This window comes from Larus michahellis, chromosome 1, assembly GCF_964199755.1.
Source record: "Larus michahellis chromosome 1, bLarMic1.1, whole genome shotgun sequence".
In the NCBI taxonomy this organism is placed as follows: domain Eukaryota; kingdom Metazoa; phylum Chordata; class Aves; order Charadriiformes; family Laridae; genus Larus; species Larus michahellis.
In genome coordinates this window covers 47,661,055-47,676,340 of record NC_133896.1, presented here as the reverse complement: position 1 = coordinate 47,676,340, position 15,286 = coordinate 47,661,055, and the positions used below count along the sequence as shown (strand labels likewise).

Genomic DNA, 15,286 nt, shown 5'->3' with positions numbered 1-15,286 from the left:
TTGTTCACTGAACAACTGTTTTAATGTAGAACTTAATGATTTCAAAATACACTTTGTTAGAATATGTCAGCTATCATTTTTTTCCCTATTTTTAAAAAGTAATATGTCATTAATTATTTGCCCTGTAAAAGTCAGTGCAGTCAGATTTACTAATTTTTTTTTGTGCCCAATTAAGTGGAATAGAAGTAGAGGCTAGCTATGAATTCAGTTGTATTAAATTGAATTAAATTGTGAATTGAATTAAATTAAGAATGAAATTAAATTAAAAACAGGGTAGCATTATGAAGTTCTGTTCCATGAGCTTGCATTGAAATCACTACGAAACCATGTCTTTTTAAATAAATCCAGGGGCAGAATTGTTATATGTCAAAGAGCATCGCTGCATCTAGTTGGCCTGTGGGCTTAGTAATTATAACACTGTGTATCATTCGTTATTAGGTAATTGAATGGCATATGAAGATGGAGGAACTCCATCTGCAGGAACTTAAACTCAACCGAGAGTTAGTCAAGCAAAAGGAAGAGGTGAAGTATTTGCGTAATATAATTTCTGAATATGAACATACAATCAATAATCTGGAGGAAGAAATTGTACAGCAGAACAAGGTATGTATTTCTGCATGCTGTTAGAAAAACAGCCTATTCTGTATTTCACTAAGCGATTTCAAAAAGGAAGATTCTTCCTAGTAAGTTTTAAACAGATGTTAGTATCTTGGTTCTGTAATTCTTTTTAATAGCACATTTGAGTATTTTATATTTTGATATCTCTTTTTTTCTGTTTAAGTTGGATATAACATTCCCATTGCCTTCAATAAATAAAATAACCTTTATCAAACATTTGTTACAGTTTCACGAAGAAAGGCAAATGGCTTGGGACCAGAGGGAAGTAGAACTGCAGCGCCAATTAGACCTGTATGATCATCAACAAAATGAAATACTTAGTACAGCTCTAAAGGTACACACACTGAATTAACTAAAAATAGACTTATAAGCACGTTTTTCAGAGCTGTCAGATTACATAAACATGAATCTTTCTGTGCAGCTAGAAGAGCCGACAGGATCAGTTCCAGACCCTAGTTTACCGCTCCCACAGCAGCTTGAGTTGGCTTTGAGAAAGAATCAGGAGCACATTCGAACAATCCTGGAGACTAGGGCAACCTGCAAATCACTGGAGGAGGTAACTAAATGTATAAGTTAGCATATAAAGGGACAACGTTTGTATTTTTATGCGCTTTATTTTTTTTAATATAATAAATGGCCTTTTATAGATACTCAGATGTGTCCAATCCCTTACAAGTATTTAACACACAGAAAATTTAAATGCTGTAATCACACCATGACTAAAATTAACTATTTTTTCCATTTGAACAAATTATTGGGGAAACTTTTTAATATTTTAGAAAGTTCATTTAGTAGCGTAAGATGCTTTTGCTGTACAGAATTCAGTTGACTATATCTAGTTAAATTCAGCAAGTGTTACATTAAATTTAACACGTAGCATACCAAAATCCTTTTATCTTGGGTTGCTAAATTGAAATTCTTTTACAGAAGATACTTTGTGGTTCTTAAGAAATTTGAAAACCACCACCACCTTAACTTGGTAGCAGAAAGTGAGTTGCATAAGTGTCTCATACCAAGCAAATAATACATAAAGACACGGTAATGATTTTCTGGGACTTTTTTCATCTAATAGTAATCCCATACAGCCAGAACTGAGTGCAAAAGGTTTTGTGTTTATAAATTCATTTAGACAAATCCTTCTGGTACATTTTTTAAAATGTAAGATCTTTTTGCAGTGTTTGAATTCTGGAAATGCAACAATTGTCTTCTATTGTAGAAATTAAAAGAAAAGGAGACTGCTCTGTGGAATGCTGAACAAAATGTTTTATCAAGAGACAAAGTTATAAACGAGCTAAGACTTCGATTACCTGCAACATCAGAAAGAGAGAAAATAATGGCTGAATTAGGCAAACAAGAAGATGATCCAAAGTACCATCATGCCATAAAAATTGCTCATCAAACCATTGCAAATATGCAAGCAAGATTAAATCAAAAGGAGGAAGTGTTAAAAAGATACCAACACTTGCTTGCTAAAGCAAGAGAGGTATTTAAACTTTTTGCACAAGATGTCTTCCATTTTTAAGTTGTTTTAGTTGATTCTGTGTTTATTTCATTGCTAGTGAAATCTTTAAAAGTTTCTGACCTCAGAGGTAACAGAGCAGAGACAATTAGTAATTTTTTATGTAGAAAGTTCATGTAGAACTTTTTAACTTCTCAAAATCGAAGGTTTGGTCAGTCAAGAGGTTATGTATATGATGTCTGTCTAGGAATTAAATTAGTGTGACAGGAAAAAAAAATAAATTTTGCTGTGAGAAGGTGTCTTTAATATTTATAGAATAGAATATAGAATATTACAATTTTAAAAACGGCCAGAATTAGAGGAAAATTTGGGGAGCAATAGTGAGCAATGAGTGAGCAATCAACATGAGGGTACTGTAGTTTCATGACTTTCTGGAATAGTGTACATCAGTAAAGTGATATTTTTATTTTGAACTTACAGGAGCAAGAGGAAATAGCAAAGAAGCATGAAGAAGACCTTAAAGTCCTACACCAGAAGCTAAATTTGCATACTGACAATTCCCTTAATAAATTCAAAGAGACTGCTTTGGTGAGTTATTGATTAGTGAAGTTGTTCCCGAATTTATAAAATTGTTGCTCAAAAGAACAACTTTGTAATCAAAAGTAAGTAATAAATGATGACGGGAAAGATAAACGGATGATTTTGCAAGAATTGCAAAATCTTGCATTATTCTTCAGAGAGTGCACAAGAGATGGATTAGAAGTCAAGTGTGAAAAAACAAAGTTATTGTGTCAGTATATATAAACATTCTCATTTATGGGGGCTTCCAGGAGAGAGAGGTTATATTTTGTTTTCTGCTCTTTTCTTTCATTCTGTGGTTATGTTAAACTAACCCGTTTTGATACAAATTTTCTCTTGACACTTTATGATAAGGTGAAACCTGTATTTAACTGGTTGTTCTGTGGATCATTAGATGCGCAAAGCTCTTTTCAAACCAGTGTGAGTGCTTTCTCTGTGAACTAAGAATCACATCCCAGTAAACAAATATGTTAGATATTAATGCTTGTTTATATTAAGGATTAAGTTTAAAATTCATCACTATTGCTTACCTTTGATTTAAAGCTTAAAATGTTTATCACGTGTTTGTTCTGTTTTGCAGGAGATAATGAAAAAGACTTCTTTATCGCTTTCCAACAACAACCATTTTTTCCGCTTAGCTGAAATGGAGCAAACTCTAGCAGAACAGGATAATTCTCTTGCTTCACTTGTTGGAAAATTAAAGAAAACATCATCTGATTTGGAGAAACAAAAACAAATTACTTCAATGAAAATCAAAGAGTTTGAGACTATCAGAGCCCAGTAAGTTTTTAGACTGTTAACATAAGTCACAACTGGGTTGGATCAAGTCAATGATGTATTGCTGCTACAGGACTGATCTATCAAACTGGATGTGTTTTTGCTGAATTTAGATTTGGATGAAAAAACTAACTAAAAAAAGTTACTATGATTGGTAATTGTCTATTACTTTTAATCCCTTCATTGGGACTTCATTTGGGCTAATATTGAAAAATGTGGCTTGGAAAAATGCCTTGCAGTTGTTAGCTTTGTGCCATTCAGTGAAAAAGAAAGTATTCAAGGAGTCTTGGTACGAGAATTGTCTTTAAGCTACTCTGATACTTACTGTTTTGTCTTTTGTTTTGTTTTTTTCTCCCGATACATACATTTGGGATTCCTGCCTAACAAGTTTAAACTCACAAAAATTTAACCCCAGTTTAAAAGGAGAAAAGTATGATGATTTCTTTATCTGTTATGGCCAGGAATTAGAATGAACAATACTCTAATCTCATTTTGCTGATCTTCTTGAGTAATTTTTGTATTAAATGGAGGCCTTCTTTGTTGAGTCAGGGTTTTTACTGTTTCCAAATCCATGTGTCATTTGCTTTAACAATAATAAAATATATAATGTTATTTATTTCGAGTTTGCTAACTTAATTATTGCAGTGTACCCTATTAATGCTTATTTTTTATTAGGCTTCAGGAAAAGCACACAATTGATGTTGAAAAACTAAAAGATGAAGCAAATGAATTGAGGAACATGTTATCTCAGACGGAGAAGGAACTAGCAAATGTAAAAACTGAACTAGAGATCCAAAGAGAAAAAAACAATAGAGCACCCACAGCAACACTGAAAAACCTGGTGGAAGAGCTGAAGAGCCAGTTAGCTATAAAAGAGAAGCAGCAGAAAGTTAGTCAATGAAAATTAATCTCTATGTTGTATAAATGTTTAATGTTGTTTGATACTTAAGAGTTTTACGTATAGTACAGGAGGAGGTAGAATGTAATTTCACAATATAACATAGTAAAATGTAATTGCCTTTTCTTCTTTTGTATTGTTTATGTTAGCAGCTTCTTTACTTAAAAGGACTTGAATTTATTATTTTCAGGCTTTGAGTAAAGCACTTCTGGAGCTCCGAGCAGAAATGACTGCTAATGCTGAACAGCAGATTATTTCTGCTGCATCACAAAAAGAGGCATATATGAATGTCCAGGAGATTGTTGACAGACAAACAAAGGGGCTTATGGTGAGTACTATATATATAGTGTATATTGCAATATCATTGTATTGCATTGCTGTATTGTTGATAGTCCTGATTTTGGGGGTTTGCTGTTTTGTTTGTTTGTTTTCTTCTAGACACAGATAGAGGAATTAAATAATCAGATTACAAAACTTACATATAACCTTAAAATAAGTAAAACCAGGGAAAGTTCTTTGACTGATGAAAGGGATGAGCTGAACCAAGAACTCCAGAGAAAACAAAAAACATTTGCTAAAATGCTGAGAGAAAAAAATGAAATAGAAAAAGAAAATGAAGAACTGAAGAAACGGATTAAGAGGCTAAGCAGTAGCATTCAGGTAGAAGTGATTTTTAAAAACATATTTGATCTCGGTCAAGTTTCTGCATAGATGTACTGGGTTTGGGGGAGAAGATTAAGTACTTTTGGCAGGCATTGAGACTTACACATAATTTAAAAATTTATGTTTGCTTGTCAGCTCGTCAGTATGAGCTATTAGCTTTTGCTGTTGGAAGCATGCCTCAAATTAAAGGAAGAGACTGAAAAATACTTGCTATTTGAAATAATTTTGAAAGAGTCCGAGGAGTTGAATCACCACTTTTAAAGCTTCTTTGAAAAGTGGAATTTTATGATCTTCCTGGCTGTCCTTATTTCCCCTTTCAGAAAAAAAGTTAAGGATTTAGAGTAGAATTGTCTATTTTATTTTTTTCTTAGTCACCTATTTGCTCATCATTCATTTTAGAATGCAAAGTTACCTTCCAATACTTTAATAATTTAAAGGTAATTTTCAATAGGTCATTTGGTTTGTAAGCTATATTCTACCAATTTGAATTGAATCCTTATTTTTTGAGTGGGGAAAAATACTTAGGTAGTGGTCATTAAACTTCAAGTTTGTGAAAGTTTGTAATTTTTCAGAGCAAAGCTGATGAGCAAAATCTGGTAGATGCACTTCAGAAAAAAATTAAGAAGTTGGAAAGTGAACTTGAGAAAAAATGTGAAGAAACAGAACAAAAGGGTGTAAGAGAAGACAAGGTATGTGATATTTAGAGCATGGCTTTGAAAGGCATCATCAGCCTAGGTGTTGGCACTTCAGCTCTCCCTGTTGCCTCCAAAAAAAACCAACCACCAACCTTGATCAGAAGAAAAGCGGTTTCATGAATATAGCTTCTTCATGTTCTCCATGCTCTTTGTTACTGCTCTTGCTGCTTCCTACTGATAGGTTAATCTTTCCTGCCCTTTTTGTAGAATTAAAGATCCAATACAAATCTGAGAAAACTAAGATTTTATAGGTAGCAGTGCAATTGATTACATAAGTGCTGTCACATGTGCATTTGCAAAATCAATGCAGTGATTAAAACGTGAAGTACTTTGGAGCAAAAGTGGGAATCCGAAAAGGAGTGATGTCTGTATGAGTGATTATTCTTCACAGTAGTGAAGAATACTTATAGGAATATTGGCTGTGATTTTTCAGTAGCCATTTGTGACCATATAGATACAGATTTTAACTGATTAATAATTTATAGTTAGGGAGTTGTAACTTTAAGTAGAGATTCCATTTATCATAGGAAAAAATAAACTACAATGACTAATTGTACAGCTGTGCAGCAGGGGCATATAAACTCCTGGTGAGCTGCAGAAGACAGATCTGCTGTAAATTGACCTAGAAAAATACTTCTTTTTCTTTAATCTGTCTTTACTAATGTGTAATTCAAAGTAAAAGGCTACATTGCATTAGCATCTCTAATTCCATAAAATGTGTCACTCCTTTTTTTGTAAAATTAATATTAAAAGTTAAGGAAGAATTTGTTAATAGCATGAAACTTCATGAGCTTTATACACCAGCCACTACAGCATACTTAAGGTATCCATCTGAGCCTGCTATTTTTATACAACTACTATGGCATCATGTTTTAAATTGATAGATGAAGAATACATCATTCTTGGTTTTCTAACATGTTTGCTTATTTTGCTTTAAGAAAAAAAAAATCAAAAAGAAATACATAAATTGTTTATGTGCTTCACAGACCTCCAAAGAGGAAATAATAAGATGGGAAGAAGGTAAAAAATGGCAAATCAAAATGGAAGGATTGCGGAGCAAACTAAGGGAAAAGGAAAAAGAAGCAGATGCTTTAGCCAAACAGCTGAATACATTGAAGGAAATTTATACCAAGTGAGTTGGTTTTAATAGATTCAGATACAAAATGAGGACATAAGGGAAGTCCAGATATGTTTGCCGTGTAATAATTATAACAGTTTGTTATGTTTATAAGATTGATGTCTAGAATTTGACATTGCTATTGAGATTAAAAGGATTAGCTAATTTTCAACCAACAGACTACTCCTCTAGTATCCTTTCCCTTGTAGAAGCCAACAACCTTTACTAGAATAAGTTGTCTCTGAATAAAACTGATTTAAGTTCTTTATTATGCTTCTTGTATATAGCATTCTCTTAGTCCCATGAAACAAATAACAGCTTTATGAAGACAGGCTGTTTCTCACCGCTGTGCTATTTAATAAGATTGCTAGGGCTGGATGCGGTGCTACTGTTAACACGAAGTTGCTACTGCAGTACTGACCGTTCTAGGATTGTGTGATAGAAGCCTTTAAAAAAAAAACACATGCGCAAAACATCTGCAAATGTTACATTTACTTCAGTACAGGAATGGTGGGGTTTTACTGATAAAAGATACAGAAGAGAAAGGAAACTGTGATGGTGATTGTAGCTGTTGGTAGATTGTGGTTTGAAACGGCTTCAAAATGGCATTTATTCTCAGTAAGTCTTGCATGAATTTCACATAAAACACAGGCAAGACCAGCAAGTGGTTTATGACATGCATGATACTGACTTAATGTTCATTTTAAACTTAATGTTTTTCCAGGTTTGGGTTGTTGTTTTTTCCGTTTTTTTTTTTTTTTTATGTAAAGCTGTGCTGTCTGTAAGGTAACCTTATTAAACAGAAAAGGGGGTGTGGTTCAGTCAGCAAATAAATTGCAAATGTGGATTCTTTAAGGCAGAAGATATTTTCTCCTAAAGAAAACAAGTTAGCAAATAAAGTTTTAAATGCAAATTTACTGGATGTTGCAGGACTGAAAAAGAGAAAATTGTTCTACAGAAGAAACTGAAAACTACTGGTGTCACTGTTGACCGTGTTGTTGGAGTAAGAGCCTCAGAGACCGAAAAAGAACTGGAAGAACTAAGAAAACGGAATCTAGATTTAGAAAATGAAGTTGCTCACATGAGGTGAGAGGCATTTCAAAAGAATCTATAAAAACTAAAAGGTCTAAATGAGAAAAAAATCCGTGGAAAGAGATTGATGGTCTCTGTTAGACCACCCGAGTCAATAAGGAAAAAAACAGACAGGAGTTTCAAAAATCGTGACAAGCAAACTTAAAGCTGCTTGGGAACAGTTGTGCATGTTCAGAGAATATGCAGCATTGGTTCACTGTTCTTAAAAGCTAAATAATATGAAAAACATTGGCTCCTATTCTGCAAAATTACAAGTAAAATTTAGAGTTGGGGAAAGTTACTGGAACTCAGTTGCAGTTAAGGAGTGTATTCTTAATCAGCATGTCCACTGTCACAGTGGACACTGTACCTGAGTAATAGAAGCTGTACACATCTCAAGAGAGCAGATTCCTTTTGCCAAAGTAAGTACTTCTGATTCATGGGGATTAGTTGAAATAGTGTATATGGCTGACATTGATTTAGAATAGCTAATATTAGAAAACCCAGTCTAGTAATCCAGAAATTCATGTTTGTTTTACGTCAACGGATGTTTTTCTGCATTTAATAGCCATTTCTTTGTTTTGGCTTGATTCATTTTTTGATGTAGAACACAGCAAGCAATCCCACGAGATTCTGTTGTAGAAGAATTATATTTAAAAAATCAATACCTCCAGGAAAAGCTTCATGCATTGCAGAGACAATGTTCGAGAGAGACATATTCTAGACCCTCGGTAAGTTGATAATGTAACCATATTACCTAGAGGAATCACACCTACTTAACAAAGGTATTTGTTATCCATGGTAATCTGTGTCATTTAGCTGACTTTATTAGAAATGCTACTATTCTAGAACAGGATACGAAATACTTGGCTTTTAGTTGTTTTTTAAAAAAAACACAACAAAACAATCCCCCCCCCAAAAAACCCCAACAAAACTTACAGTTTCTGTGTTCTAAAGGTAGAAACTGAAATATTCAACATCCTAGCATATGTGGAGAAATAAGGAATATGTATTTTTAAATATGTGAGTCTGCAATAGAGAGACTACTTTTATATTTCATATTGGTTGAAAATTTGGGATACGCAGAGTTTGGGGAAATACTGAGCTGCATTTCAGTTACATTAGGTGTTTTTGTTGTGTTTTGATTTTTACAAGGTTCATTATGTTGCAAATATTGCATTATTCGGTTATCTTAATCTTTTCAGAAATAGATTTAACATTCCATGTTTCTTTATTTCCTGTTTTGTTTTACTGTCTTCTGCTTTTCTTTCATGCTTCATTCTGTCTTCAACTTGAATCAGAGTACATGTGACCAAACTGAACTGACAAAGTCTGTTCCTATCAGTATCAGTAAACAAAAGTATTTGAATTCCCTTCAAAAGAAATCTCTTTCAAATAGGGATGAAATCAAACATCAGACTAATCATAGCATCACTGATGGCAGTGAAATAGATGAGGAAGCAGGCATGCAAACATGCATCATGTATAACGAAGGCCATGAAGCTACTGTGGATGCAAGCACAGAAGTGTCTCCTGAGCTGCAGCTTGAAGATAGCAAGAAATGCAAGGATGCAGATATTTCTAGGGAAGGCTTGAAAAACAAAAATATAGCTCAAGCTGATGAAGAGAACTGTAGTGAAAAAGAAGAAAATATAACCCAACCTGAAAATGGAAAACTCAATGAGGAGTTTGAAGAAGAGGAGAGGAAGCAAGAAATACTCCAGCAATCAAATGTTGATGAAGAAGAAAGTGTAGAAGAGCCTTTTACTGACAGAATGAGCTGCAATCAGTCTGATTCAGGGGAACTTTCTAATCAAGCTAATGACTATGAAGCAGAAAAAATAAATATGAATAATGAAATGAATCAACACACTGCAGAGGATAAACGTGAAACTTACCGAAGTGGTACAGAGAGGCATGAAACAACCCCAGAATTGTGTGAAATGCCTGAGGTTTGATACTGTAGCACTCCTCTAGCATTTCTGCTGTAGAATGATGTAGAAATAGACTGGGTTGATCTTGATAATGCAGTGGTTTCCTATGCATGGTCTGCAGGGATATTGAAGTAATCACCAAGTGGTCCATAAAGCAAACCTTATACTTTAATGATAGGCATGCATGTCAGCTCACAAGTAGGCTACTGTCAATTCTAAAATTTTGATCCAGCAAGTTTACACAGAATCATAATATACATGCAGCTGATTGATGACCTTTGTTATTTAAGAGACTGATAATGTGTTATTACTTACACTAAGAAAAAATATGCTTTATTGAAACAACTACTTTATTTCTATCGTTATTAGTGATGGATGGATCATACGGTTAATTCCATAATTACATAAGTAAAAACTGCTGATTATTATATCATCAAAAGGTTTTACTCTTTACTAGTCAGGCATAATAATTTACCGTATACTTATGACTGGAATAGGCAATATAAGGCATGCAAAGCACTCTTAATGTAATAGAAATTACTAGCCTCTATGGATAAAGACTTTAGATTGTAGGAACTAACAGAGTAAGAACTAGAGTTATATACTCTAGTTATCAGAATTTGTCCTTAAATTATCAGAATATGTCCTTAAAATTAGATGCTGTTCACAGGTACAGTGTCACAGCTTACTTCACTTAGTACCTTTTTTGTCTTTTAGTCTTTGTTATTTATTTCTACCCATTAGTTTGAGAGTTAATTTTGGCTTGATAACATTTTTACTAGTTTACACTGATTTGTATACTTCTGCTAAAGGTTAAGCAAGTTTAGAAAATGTAAGAGAAGGAGTTAAATCAGAGCAGATTAGATCAAAACTGGTGATACAACTGTCATCCATTTTATTTCTGTGAAAAATACTAATTCTCTGTTGCTCTTTATCAGCTACAATTGATATAATGAATAGTGCATTACCACTTCATAATTTCTTTCCTCTCTGTTTTCTTAAGACATCAGGAATAGGATCAGATGATCAATATCGAAGAGAACAAGAAGTTTTAAAGGAAAATTTAAGATTGTCATCTGAAAACGTTGAGCTAAGATTCCAGCTAGAACAGGCCAATAGAGATTTGCCAAGACTAAAGGTAACATCTTTTTATGTTTAGTGCCCTTTACCCTGACACAGGTTAGGGGATTGCTTAAGAAGAAATGGATATCTTTTCTATATATACTGTAAGTTTTGCATGGTTTTATGGAAGATGGGAAGGTTGAATGCTGGTAGAAATGATGAAAAATGTCATCGTGATGGGAAATTGTTTTCTCTTTATAGTTTTCAAAGTAAACCAACTGTAATTTTGTTACTGTTCACCTCAATTTGAAATCTAAATAAGGTGCGTATTACTTTGCTTTTTTAGGACCAAGTAGGTGACTTGAAAGAAATGTGTGAACTTCTCAAAAAAGAGAAAGCAGATGTTGAACGGAAGCTGGGCAGCATTAGAGGGGTGAGGATTATAACAGCATTTTTCATCATAAGTAAATGAAACCAAAATACAGTATTTTATTAAAGCTATAATATTTGCAATCAACTAAAAGCAAAAAGGAATTGGTTTTACTTGTTTATTTTATTGCCAAATGCTATAATAAATTAATGAAATTCAGTTAATAGGACCATTAGAAGGACTGGAGCTACACTAACAATTAAAATTATATTCATGTATTTATGTAAATGCATAATATGGTTACAGCTTTATGATTTAAAAGATAGGATTTTGATTTGATGCAGATGTTAGAAAGTGTAAGTTACTGTTAGTGAAGTTTTTTGTTTGTTTGTTGCAAGATAACACAATTAAAATTTACCCTAGCTACTGTTAGCTACTTTAATAGAGCAATTTTTCAGAAGTTACAGGGGAAAAAAGGCTTCAGCAGTGCCCACTGACTTTTGTGGGCTGGTGACTGGCAAGTGACTCTTGCCACTAACTTGTCAAACTATTTGTGCAACCTTTTAAAGAAAACTGACTTAATAAAGTGCCTTCAATAGCTCTTTCTCTATACAAGGAAAATGAGTTCTGCATACCTGGAAAAGACTCTGCATTTCCTGTTCTTTTACCTTGCATGGACTGCTTGTGTATCTGCCTATCTCTTATACAGTGGTACTTTTTGGATAAGGAAATTCGGTTTATAAAACTGTTTCATACAAAGGTTCTGAGGAGGCAGCAAATTCTGAATCTTCCTCTCTTTTCAGGCACCAAGATCTGACAGAGGTTTTTCTTTAACTCTGCTGTGTACCAACACAAACCTCCTAATCCCTCCGGTTCTTTTAGAGAAGAAAGAATAAGTCATTTTTACTTCCAAAACTTCATCACTATATTGCCTTATGTAGAGCTCCAGGGAGTAAAATCTTCTGCATTTTTCACTGTACTGTGCTCCTTACCTCTGCAGAAAGAAGAGGAGGCTTGGTACTTATGGGCCCAGAACTAGAAACAGCAGCATCTTTAAATTATTATTGCTGGGGAAAACAGCCACTACAAAGATGATGAGAAAATAAATGCATTTGAACACCCTTTAACAGCTTTTCTACCTCATAAATGAACATAGTGAAAGAAGAAAAATGGAGAAATACAAACTTTTTTCCCCATATTTATTTATTTATTTATCACTCTGTAAGGAGAATATGTGCTTTGGTAAAGGGAGAAGATTTACCCATGCTTTAAGATGTAGTTTTTCTGTCACTTTAATCCAGCAGAATTATGGTTGCTAAAAAAGGGGCCTCTTTTCCTCTCTCAAGCTCCCAGCCATTCATATTTTGTTTTCCCATCAAAAAGTATTAGCATTCAAGCAATTGCATGGTCTGATGGATCTTGCTCTATAATTAAAGCTAAAAAAACCTAGTATTTTGATTGATTTTCGTAATGTTTCAGTTTAGTTGATAAAGCGCAGCAGGTTTTGATACTAACCGCAGCTTTCTTGGGTAATGCAGAAAATGAAGGAGCTGATATGTTGCCCTTGGGGGTGAATATATCACTAGACATTTTAGGGACCTAAGTATGCAAGAAATTTAAGGTTCAAGTCACACCAAAATATAGCATCTTTTTTATAAATTGCAGTGGGAAAATAAGCGATAAAGTAAGGTTTGGAGTATCTCAGAATGTTAAGATGAACTGTTTACTTCCTCTCACTTTTTTTTTCCTTCTCTATAGGCTGGCAGAAGTGGAAAGACAGTCCCAGAACTAGAAAAAACAATCGGTTTAATGAAAAAGGTTGTAGAGAGAGTCCAAAGAGAAAATGAAGATCTGAAGAAAGCTCAAGCTGTGGTTTCTAATGAGAAATTACTTAGTCTTGAACAGGAAAACGAGAGGCTAAAGGTACTGATTTGTCTCCAATAACTATATTTAGATAGCAGTTTATATGCAAGTTAGTAGGAACATGGAGCAGCAAACCTGTTGTTGACATTGATTGGCACAGGTGTTTTGAAAATAGCAAATACAAAACGTGTAGAACACAAAACCAAAACACTTCAGCATAATATACTGCATGATTTACGTAAAGGTACTCTGTACCTTCAGGGATATATTTAAATATCTGATGTTCACTGTGCTGGCTAGATGCAACTATGCTGTGCTTTAAAAATGGAAACCTGAAATTTTCTACTAAGCAATCAATATGTGTTTTAACAACCTGTTTGATATTTAGGCTGAAATGGAGAAAATGAAACTTCATTTGGGGGGCCAGCTGAGTATGCATTATGAATCTAAAACCAAAGGAATGGAAAAAGTCATTGCTGAAAATGAGAGGCTGCGTAAAGAACTGAAAAAGGTATGATCATTGCGATGCATCCCTTTATTTCCATTAGTTACTGGTTGTGCCAAGTATCTGTTTTGTTTTGTTTTGTTTTGTTTTAAATGGTTCATATGGAATGGATGCTTTTCTAAGCACTCCTATGACAGAATTTTTAATCGTGTGGAGAGGAGACATCCAAGGAGCACACAAGACAGAATTTGGGGATGTTGTTGTGCTAATGATCTTGGATGCACTGTTTTCATCTAATACAGCACAGACCCTATCTCAGCATCATTTTAGATAACCCTGTGCTTCATGTGAGGTTAACTATTCCATGAACCTTTGCTTTTATTGAACAATAGGAAGCTGACAGTGGAGAGAAGCTACGAATAGCGAAGAATAACTTGGAGATATTAAATGAGAAGTTAACTGTACAGCTGGAGGAAACCGTGAAGAGGCTAAATTTGGCTGAGAGCCAGTTAGACGGAGCTGACAGCAAAAGCTGGAAGTCTGTTGTTGTAGCAAGGTAGGAATTGAGAATGAAGTAAGGAAGATAAACCCAAGTGTTAATTCAGTCTTAAATCCTCTTTAAATGTTAGCAAACAAATTAGACATTCATTTTCATAGTTTTTCTCTCCTCTTTTGAAGATAGTTTTCTATTATCCATATTTTTTGTTTTATTCTATGCTAGTATGTAGAATCAGTATAAAGGTCTCTGATATGAACCCAGCAGAGGTCCAGTGTCCTTAATTACTGGCCTTGTTAGCTGCTTCTGTACAGTACCCAGTTACTTACCTCTCTTCTTCTGATCAGCTGTAGGCTTTTGTATAGTTCTGGTAATGGAAGTATATTGTGTTCCTTGCTGCTTAAATGTATTGTATTTGTGCTTTGTGGAATAACGTCAGCATTTTTGCTGAACATAGAAAGTATTTCAGTACCTTAGCAAGCAGACTGATAACAATCTAAAAACCTGGAAGCCAGCAACCTGCATTTTCCAGCTTGGCTGCATTTGAATCTATCTTTAACCACGTGAATACGCAGAGATTGCGTTAGAAAACCCACTGGGATTTCTGTACTTCTTGGGATGTGTAAGGGAGAAAAACTCGGACACTAGTGCTGGGCTATCTTTTCCAACATATAAAGTGAAGTGTGGGAATTGCCGTTTCCTAGATTTTTAGATAAAACTCAGACTTTGAAATCAATATCCAAAATCATTTTTGGTTTGGTAATAATAGTAAATATCTACAACTCTTTACCAATAAGTTATCTGAAAGCTACCTATCAGTTTTAAAATTCAAGTATCGCTTGCATCACTCAACATGGAGCAAAGTTTATTCCATCATATGTCCACTATGTCCATCATAAAACAAAATTTTATGATGCCGATTTCAATTTTGCCTGTGATTCATCAAAGTGGACAAGGAAGGAGAATCTTACCCCTCTTGAGGCAAGAGTTTTTAATTGGCTATCATCTCCTGTACTGCCCTGTCTCAGAAAAGGTCAAGAAAACGAAACAATGCTTATGCCATTAAGAGAAATAAACAGCCTGTGTCCTGCATAAGGATATAAGAGAGCAAATTTTTGGGAATATTTAGTCCTGAACATCCTCAGGAAGAAATAAGATGACATGTTGCAAAAGTAACAGTTGTAAACAGAGGCGAAAAGTGTCTACAAAACCAGAATCTCTGTCAGCAACCTTACTAGG

At 34.2% G+C, this 15,286-nt stretch overlaps 1 protein-coding gene across 4 annotated transcripts in view; it reads left to right on the top strand.

Annotated features, from left to right (window-relative positions):
- The window catches only part of CEP290 (centrosomal protein 290), a 61,773-nt gene that overhangs the window by 33,388 nt on the left and 13,099 nt on the right, over nucleotides 1-15,286 (top strand). For 3 of the 4 annotated variants that reach the window (XM_074574594.1, XM_074574584.1, XM_074574604.1), the window contains 19 exons: nucleotides 439-603; nucleotides 845-952; nucleotides 1,040-1,174; nucleotides 1,835-2,101; nucleotides 2,558-2,665; nucleotides 3,237-3,436; nucleotides 4,109-4,322; nucleotides 4,522-4,659; nucleotides 4,770-4,991; nucleotides 5,567-5,683; nucleotides 6,676-6,821; nucleotides 7,737-7,892; nucleotides 8,485-8,608; nucleotides 9,179-9,829; nucleotides 10,815-10,949; nucleotides 11,220-11,306; nucleotides 13,002-13,166; nucleotides 13,495-13,617; nucleotides 13,944-14,107. In XM_074574594.1, coding sequence (XP_074430695.1) covers nucleotides 439-603; nucleotides 845-952; nucleotides 1,040-1,174; nucleotides 1,835-2,101; nucleotides 2,558-2,665; nucleotides 3,237-3,436; nucleotides 4,109-4,322; nucleotides 4,522-4,659; nucleotides 4,770-4,991; nucleotides 5,567-5,683; nucleotides 6,676-6,821; nucleotides 7,737-7,892; nucleotides 8,485-8,608; nucleotides 9,179-9,829; nucleotides 10,815-10,949; nucleotides 11,220-11,306; nucleotides 13,002-13,166; nucleotides 13,495-13,617; nucleotides 13,944-14,107 — 3,425 coding nt within the window. The remainder of the gene's footprint in view (nucleotides 1-438; nucleotides 604-844; nucleotides 953-1,039; nucleotides 1,175-1,834; nucleotides 2,102-2,557; nucleotides 2,666-3,236; nucleotides 3,437-4,108; nucleotides 4,323-4,521; nucleotides 4,660-4,769; nucleotides 4,992-5,566; nucleotides 5,684-6,675; nucleotides 6,822-7,736; nucleotides 7,893-8,484; nucleotides 8,609-9,178; nucleotides 9,830-10,814; nucleotides 10,950-11,219; nucleotides 11,307-13,001; nucleotides 13,167-13,494; nucleotides 13,618-13,943; nucleotides 14,108-15,286) is intronic. The other variant, XM_074574616.1, reaches the window with a different exon arrangement.